Source organism: Parasteatoda tepidariorum, chromosome 12 (genome assembly GCF_982258835.1).
Source record: "Parasteatoda tepidariorum strain Cologne lab strain chromosome 12, Ptep-v5.0, whole genome shotgun sequence".
Classification (NCBI taxonomy): Eukaryota; Metazoa; Arthropoda; class Arachnida; order Araneae; family Theridiidae; genus Parasteatoda; species Parasteatoda tepidariorum.
The window spans coordinates 63,996,807-64,012,019 of NC_141766.1; the positions used below are offsets into that span (position 1 = coordinate 63,996,807).

General features: G+C 27.2%; 1 protein-coding gene across 2 annotated transcripts in view; it reads right to left on the bottom strand.

Annotated features, from left to right (window-relative positions):
* Positions 1–6,267: 6,267 nt before the first annotated feature.
* Positions 6,268–15,213, bottom strand: part of LOC107440712 (3-hydroxyisobutyrate dehydrogenase, mitochondrial) — a 44,269-nt gene continuing 35,323 nt past the window's right edge. Inside the window, exons 6-8 of one of the 2 annotated variants that reach the window (XM_016053696.4) lie at positions 9,975–10,147; positions 9,101–9,145; positions 6,268–7,130 (exon numbers count right to left, since the gene is read on the bottom strand). In XM_016053696.4, coding sequence (XP_015909182.1) covers positions 9,977–10,147 — 171 coding nt within the window. In that variant the 3' untranslated portion in view covers positions 6,268–7,130; positions 9,101–9,145; positions 9,975–9,976. Of the gene's footprint in view, positions 7,131–7,661; positions 9,146–9,974; positions 10,148–15,213 lie in introns of those variants that run through there. The other variant, XM_016053695.5, reaches the window with a different exon arrangement.

Genomic DNA, 15,213 nt, shown 5'->3' on the forward strand with positions numbered 1-15,213 from the left:
TATATTTATTTATATGCTAATTACTAAGCTACAACTTTTCTAAAAAAAAATTCGTTGACGAAATTTTATGATTCTACAAAGAAATACTAATAATTTAATAGTTTTGGGATACAAGTCTATATTTTCTGGGGGGGGGGGGAGTCTGTTCTCAAAATGGTTTTTAAGAGTCAGGCAGGATTGATTACTTCACACATTTTATTTTGTTGAAATTTTCAGGTTATGTTCTTTACGTAACTCTATTAAACATGCGAATTTTTTCTTCTTTTTCGAAAAAAATTTTTTTTTCAAAGTTTTGGGGACACCAGATCCTCTAAGATCTTGAGAAAACCACATCAATTTACAAAGGGCAATACATTTTATGTAACAAGTGAATCACGACAGTGACCATTATTTCTTGTTCTACTACGTTCACACAATCCATTAAGACGTAAATACTTTCAATGAACCTTTGTATCCAATGACATTAAATAATCTTTGACAAAAGGCTATTTCTCAAACTTTAACAGTCAAAACCTACTAGTACCAATAGTAAACCACAATGGTATATATTTCTGTGAATACATATCGTATCTAAGAAAATAAACTATTAATAATAGTTACTACTGCGTTTAAAATTGCTATATAGACAAACAATATATTTGATCTATTTACTCTAAATGGAATGAGATCCAAACCAAATGAATACATTTGAAAAGTTAAATTATAAAAAGTACAGTTTTTGACATATTTCTCCATCTGCTGTAAACGAGATCCAATACTGGATATAGCAATGTGTAAACGGGTGTAAATTTAAATTATTACTAAACTGTTTGTCTTATTAGCCTAAATCTTAATTCGATTTAGGGTAAAATAACGCATCGGAAACTTCAAAATATTAATAAATTGATTTCATTTGATGTGGTTTTATCCCGTTTGATTAATCCTAAAAAACTCTCTAGTATTTAAAACTTCATAAAAGTTTTTATAACTTCTGAACTATATTATATTATATGTATATATTATATGTATATACTATATTTTATAACTATTGTATCGTCACTTGTCTAGAGGAGAGGTTCCGGTGTTCCGTGGAACCCCAAGGTAAGTGATTGGCCCATGAAGGCGATTCTATTTTGATCTGAAAGAATTTTTTAAACCTGATTTATATCAAATCTCATTTAATTGCACATTTATTTAATAAGGAAGTAGATAAATGTACTACAAGTAGTCAAAACTATAAACGAAATATATCTGTCGATTCAAGTAAAACTAGAATAATATGAATATTGTGAAATTATACAGGGCGTTCCTCAATAGCAGCTTTTCATACGTAACGTCCTTGTAAAAAATCAAGTAAAAAAGTACACATATTAAATGCATTAATTTTTAAGCTAGGAAAAACAAAGCGCCATAGAAATCTACAGAACCACTACTGAGGAAGGCAGGAGTGTAAACATCAAAACAGATTTGATTGCTTGATGAAACTTAAAGAAGTTGAAAGGCAGTTTTTAAAAATACTCAAAGCTTCATCAGGCAATCAAACTAGTTTTGATATTTTCCATCTCACCATCCCCATTAGAGATTCAATATCATGGGTTAGAATCCCCTTATCGTCGGGCTAACCATGGGTTGTTTGCGCGAGATGTTTTTCAAATGTAGGTTAGTTCCATCAAAAGGTTCTCCACTAAGGATAGTTTGTCCCAATACTTGATCCAGGAGTTTCATTGTTTTCTGGGTTGGGTTAAAAATTGCTAGGCTTTGAAGTTGAACATTGATAGTTCAAAGATAAGCCAGCTGTTCAAAGTCGGATATAAAATAAAATAAAATTTCAAAAGCGGAGGATCAGGTGATACAGAGCTTGCCTCCTAATGAAGAGAGCCAGGTTTGAATCCCAGCGATGGCTAGTCGATACGAATTCTGCTCCCGAATCACACCAACCACAATGCTGACGTAAAATATTTATAAAGGTAGATGGATCCTGAGTTCGAATCCATTTGTCTTTCGGCTAACCATGAGAGATTTTTATGGTTTTCCTCTCTATATAACGCAAACGCGGACTAATTTCATCAAAAGGTCCTCCACGAAGGCTAGCTTGTCCTGATACTTGCTCCAAGAGTTCTCTTGTCTTCTGAGTTGGATTCAAAACTACAAAGCTAAGGAATTGAACATAGTCGTAAACCCACAAATGGATTACCTGTTCAACACCGGTTATAAAATAAAAGAAAATTTCGAGTGTTTTTGTTTCTTCTTCGCTTAAGTACTAATTTGCGACCCTTAACGAGAATTTTATTTATATTTCAATCGACAATGTACATAATTTTTTATATCATTTTGGCATGAAATTCTATCAGTTTGGCAACAGAAACGAAGCAAAAAACGCAACTTAAACTGCAATTAAACTAAGTTGATTATGTTTAAAATGCCTTTTAAGTTGCTTTGACATCGACGAAAAACGCGTGTTCAAGGAAAATTATTGCCGGTGCCCATTCATATTGTTGTTTACGTATCTTTTGGTATTTTTATAATAGTTTTACAATAAATTTAGAAATGGAATCTTTGAAAACGCGTCAGACTTATGGTTATAAATATTGTACTACGATCTTATGTCATTAAAATTCCAGCAAAAACATTTTATCATGCCTTAGAATTGAATGCGTCCGGGAAAAAAAAATCGCATGTAACAATGAAGAGAGACGAAAGTAAGACAAAGTAATCATAAGGAATAAAACACTATTTGAATTTTTTTCGTAGCCCTATTTATAAGATATTCATTACAAAATGAGTCGGTACATCCAAAAATCTTTAGTAGCAGTAAGGGTACTGTAAAATACTGGTTAATCTTACTGATGAATTTTGTTTTGTCATTTATTTAATATTAAAAATTAAATAAGAAAAAAAATTATTTTACTTACATAAATTTGTATGCGTAATTTTAAATTCAAGTTTATTCAAAATAATTATTTATTCAATTGAAATAAAAGTTTAAACAATAAATATTTTTTTAAATATGAAAATTTTCAAAATCAAGGGAACTGGAAAAATAATTATCATTGATTTATATATTTGAAATTAGGATGTTATTATCAAAGTACTTTTGATCCAAAAATTATCCAAAGTATTTTGAAAGAGATCAGATCACTTATAATATATTAATAGAAAAATGTTTTTATTTCAGTTAAAAGTTAGGTAAAAATATTCAATAGTTTATGATACGTTGATAAACATTATAAAAAAACATCTATCAGAAACAGGCAGTCAAGAAGAAAGTCAGGTCAAAAATTAAAAAAGACTTTTCAGGAAGGAATACCAACTAAAAAGTTATAAACTAAACAACTTTTTATTTATAGTGTGCTTAAGGAGACATTTTCTTCATTCTTTTAAATTCATAAACTAAAATTTTATTCTGAAAATTTAATAAACTATTTTTTTCATCACAGAATGACCTTATTCTCTAAAGGTATTTTTTTTACTTTCTATTATATTTTCACAATTAGAGTACTGAAAAAATCTCATTATTTTGTGATCGTCTAACTTTAATTTAATTTGCCAAACTTGATAAGAATCAAGGTTTCTAAATACCTTAATAATTTCTGTATATTTGAGAATACAGAATTCTATATACAGAAAATAAACAAAAACAAAAAATAAAATATCTAACATTTAGTTATTTTATATATTTTTTCAAATATCGAACTTATTTAAGAAGAACACAATTTATTAATTAGAACTAAACTGATTGCTATAAGAACAATACAAAACTAATTGGACGGTAAAAAAAAACATAAAAAAAGCACCAGCGGATAAAATTTAATAAATAAAATAAAAAATATTACAAGTTGTATTTTAATTAAATAATAAATTACAGTAAAAGTTCAATATAATAACAATTCACAATAGTAATGGAAAATGCCATTATAGCGAGCTTGTTTTCATAAACAAATTAACATATTTAACGCTAAAATGTAAATGGGTATCCTTTTACACACTAAACTTCCCTAGCATTAAAACAAGCTAGAGACTAACATCAAGTCGCCAAAACACAACACAAAATACAATGAAATGCTTCATTAATAGCACTGAATGTGAATTTCAATTGCGAGCTGTCAAGAGGGAAAGCACGATAGATTGTGCTAAAAAGGTGCATTCTTTTGAAAGTATGCAGAAGAATTTCCAAAAACAGCAAAAGAATTTCTTTCTAGGAGGATTATAACTTATTTGGTGGTCACCAACACATACTTGCTTTATTAACGTTTAAAGGTGAAAGCAATGAAATGATGCCCAATTTTGATTTTTTTTTCTTTTATATTATTACCATTTTCATGTACTTAATGTATTAGCATTTTAATTGTCACTTGGAAACTCATCTCATATACAAATTCCTAGCAATATGCTGTACTCATTATTATATTGAGCTTTTATTATATCATAGTGAAATCATAACAGCACTTTGTATTAGAAAAAATAAGGCTAAAAGAAAAATATATTTTTTATTAGGAATAGCAGGGCAACTATGACCCCTGACAAAAAAAGGAAATATCTAACCTTTTATTAGATCTTTCTTCAAATACATATATTTAACTTAATACTATTTAATGAATTAATTTTAAGAACGAAATTTATTGCTATTAAGTACAATGCAAAATTGGGTGTAAATTATTTTCAAAAAGCTTTATAACATTAGTTCTAAAAATGATTGAACTTCAATGTTCAGAATATTTCAACAAAAAACAGTAAAAACTGTGAAAAAAATATTTTTTTAAAGATGGTAAATACCTGACATGGTAAATAATTTGGTAACCTTAATCCTCACTGACAATACAACCCTACTGATAGTCTAACTTGTGATTGCCAAACAACAGAATAACATCAAACGAAACCCCTGTCCTGTTTTAACCACATGACTTTGTTAATGAATTGTATGTTTTTAAATTGCTTTTCACTTTTAATTTCAGAAATTTTTTACGTTCATTATCAGATTTGGCATGATTGATAAAGTAAAACTAAGTTAGTTTTAAGAGAGACATAATGCATATTGACATGTATTCTAGAAAAGAATATAAATATTATAGGCAGTGAACACCCTGTAAATTACAGAACAGCGATGAGACATCTGTGCAATTCAAATGCAATGACAGAAAAATTACTGTCAGCAAGGATCTAATCTGCCCCATAGAAACTGGGTCCTGGAAGTTTTTGTACTTGTCCCCACCCAGAGAAAGATTGGGTGTTCTCCATTTCCAGCATTCACATGGCGGGTCCATGAACATGAACATGGTGGGTCCGCAAAATTAAAAGTTCCTAAAATGTAAGTTAAGAACTTTTCTAGAATGGTCTAAAGATTGGTTTCAAGTAACAACTGTATTCTTGCATGAGCAAGAGTATCACGATACCCAATTTCTTAATATGATTCCAATTTCAAAAATAGTTTTATAATCTATTATTGCTTTTATTAAAATTTATCAAGTCCTTTAAATTGTAAGGTATATGAAATTTTATATAATCTTAAGCATTAAAGTACCTTATTTTATAACTGACAAAACCCATTGCTCAAACATAACCAGTTGAATAGCTATTGAGAAGTACATTTAAAAAAAGTCATACTTTAAAAATTTTATTCTTTAGTTTCAAACATTACTTTTCAACACCTAAAAATTCAAGAAATTTTGGACTTCTAATAAAGTGATTATTGAGTAAATATTTCTTAAGGTAAATGAATTTAATATTTGAGTAAAAACATTTCCTCACAATTAGATCTAGGGAGAGAAAAAAATATGTAAATAACATAAGTTTAAACTTCTTATTTTTTAAATTGTCTCTGCCTATAACGTTTTGAAAAATATTTATTTTTCTTCTGAAGAATTGGTTTTGTGTTTAATTTTGTATAGAAATAAATGGCTAATTTTTTTTCCTAATGCGTTAACATTTTGTCAATTCAGGCATTTACAAGGCTTATTTGTTGGTCACTCTTTCAGGGGCACCATATTAGGTGGGCCAATGATGCTCCCACAGTAAGGACAGATAGTTCAGAGAATGAAAGAACATTCATGCCACGCCAGGATTCAAATCCAGAACCTTTTCAATGGAAGACCAGTTCCCTGATCCCTACAGTGCAGTTGGCTTGATAGTTAATATAGTAATTACCAATATTTTTTTAAATCAACAAAAAAAGCTTATATTATTATAATGTGTAGTTAAAAGAATCATTTAGATGTACAATTTAAAGAGTTTAAGCCAGGATAAATGATGAAACCCAAGCAATTAATATGTATTCTTAAATTATACGAAATATTTTTGTTGAAGACATCGGATGACTATGATAAAAGCAAATGAAGGATAGTAGTTTTTAATAATTGCCACAAAAACGTGATGTTTGTGCTTTAATTATTATTTGAAACAAGTATAAATTCATTAAATAACCATAAATAGTTTAAACACTAAATTTAGAGTATTGCTTTTCTTCATAAAAAAAAAGAGCTGGAGCAGTTTGTTGTAGCACAGGGTGCTTTGATTTGAAAATAAAATCTTAATAAAACAGTGTCTTTCAATGAAGAATGTAGTATAAGGTGAAATTTGGCATTTGCCGCCTTCTCTAAGAACCCTATCTGCAAACTTCAAAGTTAAGAATCAAATTTACAAGACTTATCAACAATGCATAGGAGAGAAATTAATTGATGTTAACTGTCAATCTTATTAACCCTTAACAAAATAAAACCCACGAAACTCTTCAGAACCCTTTACACCCAGAGAGCCACACAAACAACACTTGGTCGTAGTTCACATGTAGATGTATTTTTGTGACGTTTTATAATTAAGAGATTAATATTATCATTTTAAAAATATATCAGTTATTGTAAAAGACAGAAATAAAGTAAAATAAATCGAAAATTAAAATATTGTATACAAGATTCAACAATACACTGGGGCTTAGTTTTCAGAGCAAAATACAAAACAAAAATCTACATTGCACATTTTTATGTGCACTGAAGATGATGTATAGCATTGAAATTTGCACGTATTTTGAACATATATATTTGAGAACTATTTTTTATCTTGTATCTGTCTTTTCTTATCATTCTCGAGGTTTTTGATCTTCTTAATATGCTAGTCGTAATTTTTTATAAATAACCATCTCAGGATCGCTCCCCTGAAATCTGTAAAAAAAAAAATTTGTTTTAACCCTGTATACATTATAATAGCAGGAAACACAATTATTGTGCTCTTGTGTGAGGAAAAAAATAATGTATTGGGATAACTATATTATTTTTAATTGCTGAAAAAACTTAAGAGAAAAAAGGAACAGCTGAACATACTTAAAAATGCCACAGTAGATGAAATATCCTTTAATACCCCACATATTGCACACTGAGTAATCACCATTTTTAAAAAGACTAAAATAAGAAATATAATTCCTAGCATTCTTCCTGTTATTTTAGGTGATTTTTTAATTCCCTGTATTTTCAAAGGTGCTACCAGAAGTCGCAAAAGCGAAATGCAATGTCAGGCAAAAGAGTTTTTGACTTTCAGTGTTGATAAGTATAATTCCAAAGAAACACAAAGTTTTTTTCATCACTTTATTATACAACAAACTTTAGTCAACAGAAAACAAACAAATAAATGTAACACATACAAGCAACATATAAAGCTAACTTATCAAAAATGCACCTATTTCTAAGTATTCTGAGTTAGACATACATATTTAACAGCTAGCACCAAAGAAAAAATATATAACTAAATGTTTTTGAGATTCTATATATTCCATTATGTTTCTTTTTCATAAAGCATTGCCTTATTCAAATTTTTGAAAACACAAACAGCCACTGTTTTACATATTCCTTCTGTGGGACTAGGAGTGGAGCATTATCACATTTATTGTCGGGATACAACCTCAAATGTAACTAAATTTATTTTTAATCGGAAAACAAAAATTAAATAAATTGAAAAAAAAAAGGATGGAATGTCTTTCAGGGTGTGTAGCCAAATCTTTCAACAAAAAATACGCACCTTTTTAAGCACTCAAGAAAATCTTTTAAAGCACTATATACATTAACAAAATGCAAAATAATTTTCAAAGACTTTACATGATCATGATAAAATAACTAGTTTCTGACAAAGAACTCTTTTCTTGATTACCATTATAGCTCATACTTAGCCATTATAAAATGATCAAGAGATTTTTTGGTTCAATATCAGAGGGTGGAAAATGAAGCCTGAAATTGAGAATATCTTGCAAATTGCAGTAGAGTTGCAGATGAGAGAGCAATAATCTCACCGAACCCAGCTCAGTGGATGCACATGCAAACTCGCAAGTATTTCATCAAACATGTAAAATGATTGGCACTTTCATAGGCTATGGACGACAGTACGCCCAAAATAAATTGTGGTTGAATGAATTGGAAAACGTGTAATAGAACAATGTGAAAAGCATGCTTTTGCATAATACATAGTGAAAAAGCACATGGTAAAGAAAAAATGATTTTCGAAAAGGGAAGATTAAGCGCTTTTTAAGAACACCCAATGAAAAAAGCATCTTTAAGCACTTTTTAAACGCTACACACCATGTCTTTAAGTGTGTTGCAAAAAATTAAAATAAAAACCAATAAGGTTACAAGATCAGTAAATAAATCTATAATTAAATTACATTATTGAAAATGCATAATAAATTATAAAAATAATTGAAACAATTTAGTAGTAGTTCATTTTGATTGAATAAAAAATACAATTACAGGTTTACTATTGTTGAATATAAAGGAAATGATAAAAAAAAATGCTTTATTAAAAAACATAGCAGAAAATATTCATTTATTTATAAAATTGTAAAGAATTTTTAAATAGCAAAGCTTTTGAAAATTTTAACAGTTATTTTGCTTATTTAATACAAAATTATATCAATGAGGTAGTGTAACTCCCACAAATATTTGTACTTTACCACCACTGAAGTAAATACAAATTCTAACCAAATTAAATAAGGGACACAGACAAAATTTCACTAAAAAATAGCTATGTCATATTCTGTTGATTCGATTTACGATCACAAACACTTAAAGAGTATGCTATTAACATAAACTTCTCCAAAAACATAAATAGGAATCAATTTAAAGCAAATTATTATTTATATATTTACACATTTGATCTTCCCCTTTAGCAGAACAATGAAAAGTACCATTTCCTAGAAATAAAAATAAGAATATTAGATACACAAATTACAAATTTTTTTTATATAGTTTAAAACATAAAAAAATATAAACTAAATTAATAAATAGAAACTTCACTTGGTTAAAACAGTAAAATAATAGTCAAATTTAGTGAAATCTGAAATAGCGAAAATTTCAATGTAACAAATCATTTCAGAATCCCCAATGAATCTCTATGGAAATAATGGAACAAAATAAACAATATTACGAAATTGATAATTCGATTTAACAAAGGTGAAAATAAGCAACAATTCTCATTTCTTCTTATGATCAAAACACTTTTCCATTCTTCAAAAGTACACAATGATCTCAAAATTCATATATTTTTGCAACTTCAAAATAAAAGGTTTCAGATATGAAAGGGACATATCAAAAAAGGCTGATCATGTGAAAGGGACCGCCCTGAAACCCCAAACCATTCATGTTCGAAGAAGTAAAAATACATGTGGCTTTTCAAAAGAGTGATTTCAAGTTCAGTTTTTGAAAACGTGCATAATTTGGAGAAGTTTGTAATTTTTACTGGTTCTAAATAATTTGTATAGAAAAAAACTATGGATTGCATAATTTCTGATAGGTAAGTGATACATAAATCCATTGTTCCTTTTAATTGAATTGTTTTTGTGAGCTTTTAAAATATTGGTTAGTTAGTTAGGGTAAGAGCTTAGTTAGGTTGTGAGCTTTCAAAATATTGGTTTTGGTTAGTTAGGGTAACTACTATTATACTATCTTATAAATCATCATAATACAATGAACTACTTAATTTTATATAATTAACAAAATAACTTTTCACTTAACCTTGCTTACCATTATTTTTTACCACTAAATGTATGTCCTTCTTGTAAATACAAAAACACAGATGAAAAGTCTCGATGTGGAAATCCACTGTTTGACATAATACGATAAATTTGGTGAGCTAAAGATCCTAAAGGAGTGGGTGATGATGTCTTAGTTGCAGCTAATTGAGCTAATCCTAAATCCTGAGGAAAAAGAATAATATATATGAGATAGTTTTAACAAACATAAAATTATTAACAAGCTTTTTGTAATACTAAACCAGTGATTCTCAACCTTTTTTTTTTCTTCTTGCAGCACACTTTTAACAATTTCGAAATTTGGTGGCACACAAAGAAAAAATAAGTTTAAAAATTGTTTACTTAACCTATAATACACTGTGTAAAATAGTTTATGATAATAATTTTAAATGTAAAATAAAATAATTGTACTACAAAAACAGCAGTACGTTTATTAAGGGACTAATTACAAGTTAACTGCTATCATTAGATTTTCTTGCTATTTATTGATTGTTAGCTTTTTTTTTATAGTTATTAATCGTTAGTTTTTTTACATGCTATTTTTTGTTATTCTTTGTTAACTTGTTTTTTTGGGCTAATTATTAATTGTTAGCTTGTGTTTTTGTTAGTCATCCTTTGTTAATTTGATTTTATAACTACTAATTGCATAGCTTATTTTAATTGTTAGCTTTTATTTCCTTTTGTAAGTTAATATTTCAGTTGCTTTCTTTTGCTAATTAGTAATTACTCATTTTAAGATTGCCAGAAACAGGACTATCGTCGACACAGCGGTAAAGTATGGAAAATTTTTAAAAAAAGTACATAATATAATATTATATATATACTTTTATTTAAATTAACCTTACTGGTAATGAAAAAAGCATTATAATTTTTACCATATGACTTATAAAATTTGGCGGCATACAAAAGTGCTGCAGCACAGTGGTTGAGAATCACAGTACTTAACAGTCAGGGCCGGATAAAGAGCCTCAGAGGCCCTAAGCACTAAAAGGATATTGATGCTCCTTAAATGTAATTAAAAATATCAACACAAATAAAAAAATATTTTTTTTAATATAATATAGTTAAGTAAACAAAAATAAATTTATATAACTGCAAAATTAAATAGTTTTTGCAGAGGGTCTGTAATGGGAATTAAAATTTTTCAATTAACTCTTTGAAGAGTTTTCAAACTAATCACATTTCTAATTTTAGAGCCAAACTAAAATAATTTTGACAATCCTGAAGTTTTATTTTTGAAAAAATTCCCTGTCCCACAAGCTATTAATTTTCATTTTGATTCCATAAAATATAACATATTTTAATTAAACTTTCTGAGTGTACCATTATGTCTTTTAACGTTTTTTAATTTTTTGCTAAAAATTAAGTGAAAAAAATACTTTTATTGTGGGTCTCAAGTAACAAAATCATGTAACGAAAAGCATCGAAATTTTGACTCTTTTCAAACATTAACAGGTCAAAAACTGAGAGCTACGTTTGTGAACTGAACCATATGAACCAATGAAACTTGAGAACCATGTTTCATAAACGGACTAAAAAGAAAAAATAATTTTATTTTTGTCACATCAAATTTTGTGTCATCAACAAAAATTATAGGCGCATCACTTTCTTAAATTATTTTATTCTACATTATAATACAAAATAAAATTTTTATTACAATCAATTATTACAGGGTGGCCACTCAAATCAGGTTTCAAATTTCCCTGATTTTTCCAGGTTTTCCAGTAAGAATCTTAAAATTTCCAGGTCAGAGTGTTTTTTTTTTTGTCTTCTGCTAAAGTGTTGTATGTTATATGTTATTTTTTATTTAAAGTGTTATTTTTTTAATATATCATCTTGAATAGATATGGAGGAAACATGTTTAGCTTGCAGAAAATAACACTTTTATTGAATAAAAAATATTCTTAAGTGCTAAATAGCTTTTGCACAGAATGTACCAAATAGCTATGACCCAAAACAACTTTAGATAAGTACTGTTTAATATACTTCTATTAAGGAAAAGAAGATAATTCCAGGTGATTAGAAACCAATAAATTTTTATATTTATCTACATTTCAATATAGAGCCATTTTATACTGTATTTTATCCAAACAGTGCTCTTTATAAAATTCATTGAAATAATTTTCCTTAAATCAATATCATAAGTCAAATGTTTAAATAATGTTGTTTGTTTCGAATTAGCACTATTATTTTAAGGCATATTCAGCATTTGTAAAGGAAAAATTTTTAAATTTTTTGTTCAATATTTCATAGAAGAAAAAAACTAGATAAAATTCTTAAAATTTTATTCTTTTTCTTATTAGAAATTTGAATATATTAAGAATTCCAATCTAACATGGTTTCCTAGTTTAGATAAGATAATTGTTTTTACATCTAGGCAACTCTGTGGTGTCAGAAAAAAATTAACATTAATTTCTTAGAAAAACTATCTTATAAAACAAAAGTTTATAATCATCAAACTTTTACATAAATATTTAATATATCATAAACCTATCGAAAAACAATTTGTTTAATAAAAACTGATTATTATAAGTTCAAATTAAACGGATTATTAAATGGCTGTCGGATGTAAATTGCATGAAAGCAAACAATGATTACTAATTTATAAATTGTCTAAACTCTGTGAATTAGTTTGTAATTTAAATGCAAACTCGACTGAATTTTGAAGCAGACATTTAAATAAAAAATTCGATGCAGTTGCTTGTGAAATATGATACATAGTGAATTCGAAATTTTTTACTTCAGTGTCAGACTCAAATTTCTCAAATTGGATAGAAATTTAAATTAATGATAACCATTATAATGACTGAAAATAACTTTAATTTTAATCTTAATGCTATAAATATTAATTTTCAATTAAATAGCTTCCTTAAATTTAAATTGTCTTATATTTCCTGTTGGAATGGTTAGATTAATATGTTTTATAACATTTTCCATCTTATAAAACTCATATTTAAGCAATATTTTCTTAAATTTAATCATTTAAAAAATCATGCAATAAGAAAGTGTTTTTGTTTTTTTTCATTTTTAAAAGAAATACGGGAAAAAATTTTGAAAGAAATCACTAGTTTTATATCCAATAAAAAAAAATTCTATTGAAAAGAAAAATAATCACTGTACATTAAAAATAAAAACATTTTTTTACTGTATTATTAGTCTATAACAAATTTTTCTGGGCACAGGAAAAAAAATAATAATAGCTTTATTTATTGCCTGCATAAAATTAAATAATCTCTTTGTAGCAGACAATATTTACCGATACTTACTTTTTCTTCTATTTAGTGGCATAGCTAGCAATGAACAAGAAAGAGCATATGTCCGTTTGTAGCATAAAAGATGGGCCAAAGTTTTGAAAAAAAATTAAAGATGAATTCCAGAATAAATTTTTCTCTCTTTTTAATACCCCTCTTCAGTTTTGTTGACCAATTACAGGACCAATAAATAACTAATGATTTTTATCCCATTTACCTAAAAATTGAATAGGATGTGAGTTATTGTTGTAGTTTGCTATGCAAGTTGGTTTAATATTTTTTTCACAAAATTATTTTTTTCTTAACTCAAAAAAAAAAATAAATAAATAACTACAGAATGTTCTGAATTTTTTTCTCTCCAAATAGATAAATTTTTCAAGTTCTAAGCAAAATGATTGATTGAAAATGTACTAAATGAAGTGAAATTGTTACTAAAATAATTAAAACTGAGGTGCTTACCTCAAATAAATACATAAAATAAAATTAAAAAAATATCTAAAAACTTCATGGATCAATTTTAAGTTATAATATAAATAATGAACAATTAATTAATTCAGCTCACAGACTAAAAGCAGATTTTTTAAAAAAAAACTACTTTTATAAACAGAAGCAAATATACTAATCCTTTATTCCGCATTCACCACATTTTTGTCTTTCCTAAATTGCAGAGTCCCATAATCACCAAAGAGGTCAAAGATTTCTCCATTCATTTCCCAACATAAAAGAGTTTGAAATGACATTTTAGTTTAGCAGGGTAATAATGAAGAGAATTTTAATGCAAGTAAAGTATTGCTGAGTTGATGATATTTCAACTATTTTACATTAAATGTACATCTAAATAAAAGTGGATATAACGGATGGTAAAATAATTTAAAGTAAGAGAAAAATTCCAGCTTTTCTTTGAAATTCCCTGATTTTTCCAGGTTTTTATCCAAATTTCCCTGATTTTTCCAGTGTAAAAAAATTCCCTGATAATTCCAGGTGGGTGGCCACCCTGTATTAATTACACTCAATTTATTTATAACAATCAAAAACATTCTGCACATTTAATGTGTTGAATATACAGTTAAAGTTCTGAATTAATAATAAGTTAACTTTATAATTAAATGATTATATCTTACTATATTTTGATTTCTTGTCTGCGAAAATAAACAACAGAAAGTAAGTTTTGTATTTATGTCATCGACTGATAGAGCGATTTCTGTATAAGGCACAATGTGCTTGTATAATATTTATATATAACAATAAAACAATGTGGTTATATTTTATAACAAATCTAATACACGCAATGTTATTTTAAGATAATTATGTGCTTAGAAAAATATTACATTTTCTTTCTATAGCAAGATAATCATAAATTAGAAAAATTTAGATTATGGAAAGTTTTATTAGCATACAGTCCTTCACGCTTAATTGCATATGAGCTAAACTCACTTATACAAAATAATAATAATAATATCACCAAATTCTTTTATTATATGAAAATGTTAAATCTCTTCATAATTTTTGTTAAAAGGTAAGTGAAAAATATTTTTATTGTGGATCTCAGGTTAATATTCCCATAAAAAAGACAGATTTTAAAGAATTTTTATAGGGAATACTACAAAAGCATATAAAAGCTCAATACAGTATAAAAACAAAATTAATAATCAATACAACAAACAACTCTGTTCACTATAAACAGAATTCAATACCAGTTTATTAACAAACAGGAAATATCTCAAAAAGATATTTGATCACTTTCTAAGTAGCTGAAATGCTTCAAATTCAACTCTTATTCTATTGACAAAACAAGTTACGATTGCTTCCGAATAACTGATGTTTCAGAAGCTGGTTCTGAAAGCTATGTTTATAGTCATTTCATTACTAAAGGGAATTTTTCGTTACAGTAAATACCAAATCCTTCTTATATTGAGTTTTGTATAAAAGTGGTAGACTGATATATTGATTAATTTATAACACACAATATGCTTTTATATT